This window comes from Lactuca virosa, chromosome 1, assembly GCF_052849685.1.
Source record: "Lactuca virosa cultivar CGN04683 chromosome 1, Lactuca_virosa_CGN04683_v6, whole genome shotgun sequence".
NCBI classification, from domain to species: domain Eukaryota; kingdom Viridiplantae; phylum Streptophyta; class Magnoliopsida; order Asterales; family Asteraceae; genus Lactuca; species Lactuca virosa.
In genome coordinates, this window is record NC_136426.1 from 210118063 (window position 1) to 210123822 (window position 5760).

The window sequence follows — 5760 nt, forward strand, 5'->3', positions numbered from 1 at the left end:
TTATCCATAGATATAGGTTTTATCTAATATTTCATTTTGACGCTTATTATTATTCTTAATTAAATTAAGACACACAATTAAGCACATAACACATAATACTCAAATAATACACTTCTATTATTTCAAAATGGGTTACAAAGGTCAACCTAGACTATCACATCATCATTAATGCCTGGCCCAGAAACACGGGCGTTACATGATTTAAGTCTGAACAACTGTATCTGTGAGGAGCTTGACTTTGATGTTGGACACGCTTTACTTTTGGGCGTCTACAGTTATTTTTCTTAACCGAAGGTTCATTGATCAAATTTGTTCATGGATCTGTTATCTCCTCCATTCTCCTTAAATAATTGTATTTGATATGATCTGGTTGATAGTTGTATATTTCTTTAAACCTTTGCATACGATGATCAACATTAAGATCACCATATTCCACAGATATAGAAGGCGTCAAATCAAGCTTTCTCCAAAAAGCATCAACCGAATCTAATGGAATAGGTGAACCTATAGTCAAACAGATAAAATATCATAAAGTGGTTATAAGTATAAAAATGTCAATTTAATTCAATAGATTAAACATACCTGTACCGACATACATCACAACTTCGTGAGCACATGGTAATCCAAAACATGTCCGCAATTGACATCCACAATTCTCAGGAGTTGGTACAAATCTTTTTGACCGATGAAGCTCTTCCAAGATTTTATCCATAACATGCACTGAAACACGTTTTTGCAGTACTTCGAATATCCGATCCTTAAACCTTGGCATATAAGTTATTATGCAGCGTGTGAAAGTTTCTTTGATAGCGGTTTCTTGTGATTGTACAACTTTTTCAATAACACGTATGAATTTGTCCAAATCACATTTCGCAGATTCCAGGTGTTTTTTCAGCTTGGCGTGTTGGCTCTCGACTCCGTTTGTTGTTGAATTTCCAAAATTGACATGTTTGTTGGTCCACAACGATACAAATCTTTCAGCATACTTCCCCAACCAAATAGTATAAAGATAATCAAAAACATCTAAAAGGTGGAAAAAAAACAAATTAGTTTGAATGAATTAATAATAATTGTTAAACAAATTAAGTCTTCAACAAATATAAGAATAATACCTTCATGTTCAAACAATAATGTTTGAAGGTCTGCATAATTTTGCATATATGCATTTAGTGTTGGAGATTCGACTAACTTTGTCCACTTTAGATGAAAAGAATTCCAAGTCTTTTGTGGTTTGATTCGTTGTCTGCAATGCTTTGTTATATCGTTGAATATATGCCACCTACAAAGTAAATGATTACTTTGTGGAAAAACATCTTCGCATGCTTTCATCAATGCCAAAACTCTATCAGTGACGATAACACGAGGACAAAAAGAATCGTTAATCGTCAATTTCAAACAAGTCAATGCCCATATATAGTTGCTCGTTTTTTCATTATGCATGAATGCAAAGGCTATGGAAAACGTCTTGTTTGTAGAAGTGACACCAACAATTTCTAGAAAAGGAAGATTATACTTGTTTGTTTATATGTAGCATCCATCAACACCACATATGGAAATGCTTTCCATGTCTTTAATGATGTTGGATGAATAAAAAATAGATCTTCTAACTCGTTAGTAATCGTGTTTACACGATACTGTAAGTTGTACCCTTTAGTTTGCAAAATGTGCATAACATTCTGCATCGGGGTTCTACCTTCTCGCCGAGATCTCCCTAACTTCTGGACAAAATTATATATAGTTATCAATGAAGACACATTATTTTGATTTTGCGCTTTTAGTGTTGGCAAAATATTTCGCGGTTTCACACCCAACTCTGTCAAATCTTGCAGCAAACGAGCTTCTTTATTCGACAAACGCATTGCAAAAGGATGACCCTCCATGTACATTGATGGTTCGTGATTGTGTTCGTCACGTATGACCCTTAACTTCCAACCATCGTGTGCCTTCAAATACTTTCCTATCAATTTGAATGGACAATTAATTTTTTTTGTTTGCGCATCTTTATTACTGGCTATACCACCACGATCACAACCAAGTACTATTTTAGAAATGAAGTCCTTAGTTATTGTCTTTGATCGTTTTTACTAGACGATAACGTAACCTTGTGAACGTGCCACATTTTGCACCCACATCATTAAATCCCCACGAGATCTAAAGACCTAACAATTGAAAAAAAACTCATGTTAAAAAAGTGAATAAAATACATCAATTAATTACACATAAGTAAATAATAAGATTAGAGATATACTTGGTCTGTTGAAAATTTCGAAATATTCTCCATTTTTTTCCGGCAAAAATAAAACAACAAAATAAAAATATTAATTAATAACCTAAATTTTATTTAAAAATATATATTATTAATAACCTATTTTTTTTTTAAAAAAAACTGATTAGATAATAATATTTTTTCAAGCCCAATAGTAAAATTCTGAATATTTTAAAAACCCAAAATCTTAGTCCAAAATAAGCTTAATCCAATAACAACCCCATTTGTTATATATATATATATATATATATATATATATATATATATATATATATATATATATATATATATATATATAAAAGTAGGTTCATGCGAAAACTTAAATATCTTGCGAAAACGCGAAAACGGATTTTATCTTATAAAAATCAAACACAAGTATTATAAAAATTAAATTTATTAGCAATAAATTTAAGATAATAAGTTTACATTGGATTGTGTTATGATAATATAGATTTAAAGACGGTTTTATCAACTATTTTTTTTTCACGTCCTTAACCACTTTTAAATTCATGTTTTTATAATAAAAATGTCAAAAATCATGCTTTGCTAATATGAAACAATTTCTGATGCATAATCGATTATCATCATGTAGTTTAAAGTTTGGATGGATTATTGTCCAAAATATAAGGTTGAGGTGCCACAATCTTATAGTTTTTTCTTGCTTTCACGTTTTCGCAAATTATTTGCATTTTCGCATGAACACTCCCCTATATATATATATATATATATATATATATATATATATATATATATAAATATATATATATATATATATATATATATATATATATATATATAACCCTACTTTCCCTTAAATCAATTTCTATATCACGTTATCACCTAAAGTTTCTGTCTCTCTCTATGTTGTGTTGCCGCCAACAAGCCAAGCAAGGGAACTCAAATCAATTTTTTCCGCCGGAGCACTGCAACCGCCAACCCGCCTCCGTCGGAGCTATGCACCCACATTCTCATTGTACCAGATTCGTAGACGGGTTTTTGGTGGCCACAGACTTACAACACCCGATTTGGGTTTTTTTCTTTTGGTATCACACTGTTGCCGGGTAATTTTACCACCGACACCGCCATCGGATGGCAGCCTCCGGCGAACAATAACTCCGACGAACAACATATAAATGAAGATACAACTCCGACGAACAACATAGAAATGAAGATACAAATGAAGATACGAAGTTCGAAAGAGACAACTTACCATTTTTCGACGAACAACGACTCCGACGACTATTTTACGACGATCTTGTTTTGATTTCCGGTAGCTTTTATTAAGTTTACTGATTTTGTATTAAGTTTACTGTATTAAGTTTGTATTACTTATAGACAATGTAAATTTAATTAGTTATGGTTTTTTATGTTTTCATTCTTTGGAAAATAAAAAATTATATGGAAAATAGTGGATAATTTTCTTGAACAAAAATGTTGGAAACAGTTAAAAAACCAATAAAAACTAGTCAAACATTCCAATGAAAAAGAAAGTCAAAAGTCAAAATAGCTTGTAGCCTGGAGTGTCTAGAGAGTGGAGTGTAAAAATAATAAGCCTTATAAGTCTGAGTATCCCCAAATCCCCAAACATTTATTATCTTACCAATGTGGGATGGAAACAACTAGTCACTTAGCAAAAAAAAGCTCAAAACCTATGACTCTATAAAAGAAAGCAATGGTGGAACATCTCTAATACTATGTTCTAACAAATATAATTCAATGTTTGTATTTTGAAAGGCTTCCCTCAAATTCTATTAGACTTTTGAATGTCTCAATTTTTAATTAATATTGTAACACCCATAAAAAAATCACAAGAAATTTAAACTTTTAAAATCAACCCAATTCATAAATTGTTTACAAATCATAGTTTTCTAAACATTTTTCCAAACATCAGAGTCTCCCAAAATCATAAGCCATAAACAAGAGGATATGTACGGTTACGTCTTCGCCTTCCTGCGGTCATCCGAAGTACCTGAAACATAACCCAAAACTGTAATCTAACGCTTAGTGAGTTCCCCCAAAGTACCAACACATAAACATATAACGTATACCGTAACATCATGTTGGGTCAAATAAACCATTAGGTTGGAATACCTCATGCCCAATCAACCATCGGGTTGGAATACACTAGCACCAATGAACCATCCGGTTGGAATGCCAATATACAACGGGTCCTTTCATCCTCGAGATAGAGTACCCTCGGTCCCAATCAACCATTGGGTTGGTATGCCCCCGACCTGTTGGCTTATGCAATAACAGCAAAGCCTCAGCCACCAACCAAATATGTAACATCCCGGAAATTCAGAAGTGTAGTTGAAGGGCTAAAAGTGTAAATAAGAAGTTTGACTCGGCGAGTCGACGGATAGACTCGGCGAGTCGAGTCGCGTTACGGGTCGCGTGTTAAGTGACCAACTCGGCGAGTCACATGGGTGGACTCGGTGAGTTGGTGTTGTATGGAGAAAACCCTAATCCCGGGGGTTGTGCCCTATATAAAGAACATACCATCCCTTCTTCAGCCTCCTTACCACCCTTGAGAGCCTGAAAACCCTAGAAATCGAGTGGAACTCTATTGATAGTGAAATTGGAGCTTTGGGAAAGGAAATCTTGAAAAGGGAACTTGAAGACTAAGGGATTTCAGCAAGGGAGTGGTATAGATTCGAGGTCTACTTCAGTGGGAGCTTGCATTGGAGGTAATAGATCTGTTCTTGAGCTTTTGTGCATTTAGATCTATCAATTGTGGGGTTTTTGGGGCATAAATGAGGTCCATCTCGAGTTTGGTGTGAGATCTGAGGTTGCTACCTCAGATCTAGGCTTGTAATGACCCAAGCAGCCATAAAGTGTATGTTCAAGAGATGTAGGTGAAGTTCTTTTGTCCCAAACCTTAGCCCAAGAGTGTTTTATGCTTAGATCTCTTTGGATTCACGTAAAGTTTGTCACTTTACGTGATGGATGGGTTGTAGCGGAGTGGATCTATTGTTTGGAGCCCCTGCATGGTTTGGAAAGCCACTGTATGGATTAAGAACTAGAGGTACTCGGCGAGTCACATGGGTGAACTCGGCGAGTTGGATGAAGATGGGCAGGAACTCGACGAGTTGGAAGAACAACTCGGCGAGTATGTTGAATGTTGCCTTGGACTCGGCGAGTCTGTTCTTGGACTCGGCGAGTCTGGTCGTGGAGTCCTAACCTTTTTGGTTGAGCTGTGAATCGGTGAGTCGAGGGACGACTCAGTGAGTTGAGTGAGAAAGGACTCAGAGTTTGTTGGACTCGGCGAGTCTTGGGGCGACTCGGCGAGTTGAGTCGTGGATTGGGAGTTCTGAGTATAGGGACTCGACGAGTCAGCGGGTTGACTCGGCGAGTAGAGTCAGTCAGGAAGGTTGACTTTGACTGAGGACTTTGACTTTGACAAAGAGTTGACCAGTTGACTTCCAGGGGTATTTTGGTAATTGTTGGCATTTATTTTGAGTTTAGTGTCTTGGTGTTGGCTAGTGGTGGAGATC

General features: G+C 35.6%; 1 protein-coding gene across 1 annotated transcript; it reads right to left on the reverse strand.

Annotated features, from left to right (window-relative positions):
* Positions 1 to 313: 313 nt before the first annotated feature.
* Positions 314 to 2281, reverse strand: LOC145126987 (PKS-NRPS hybrid synthetase cheA-like). The gene is made up of 6 exons (XM_079062248.1): positions 2249 to 2281; positions 2102 to 2159; positions 1808 to 1957; positions 1113 to 1493; positions 583 to 1023; positions 314 to 504 (listed from the first exon to the last, which is right to left on the reverse strand). The coding sequence occupies exons 1-6, from the start codon at positions 2279 to 2281 to the stop codon at positions 314 to 316; spliced, it is 1254 nt and encodes a 417-aa protein (XP_078918374.1).
* Positions 2282 to 5760: the final 3479 nt, after the last annotated feature.

Coding starts and splice junctions, on each gene's coding strand:
- LOC145126987 (XM_079062248.1), bottom strand. CDS start 2,281: ATGGAGAATATTTCGAAATTTTCAACAGACCAA. Junction 1,024..1,112: donor ATTATTGTTTGAACATGAAG/GTATTATTCTTA, acceptor TCCACCTTTTAG/ATGTTTTTGATTATCTTTAT. Junction 505..582: donor TGTGATGTATGTCGGTACAG/GTATGTTTAATC, acceptor GTTTGACTATAG/GTTCACCTATTCCATTAGAT.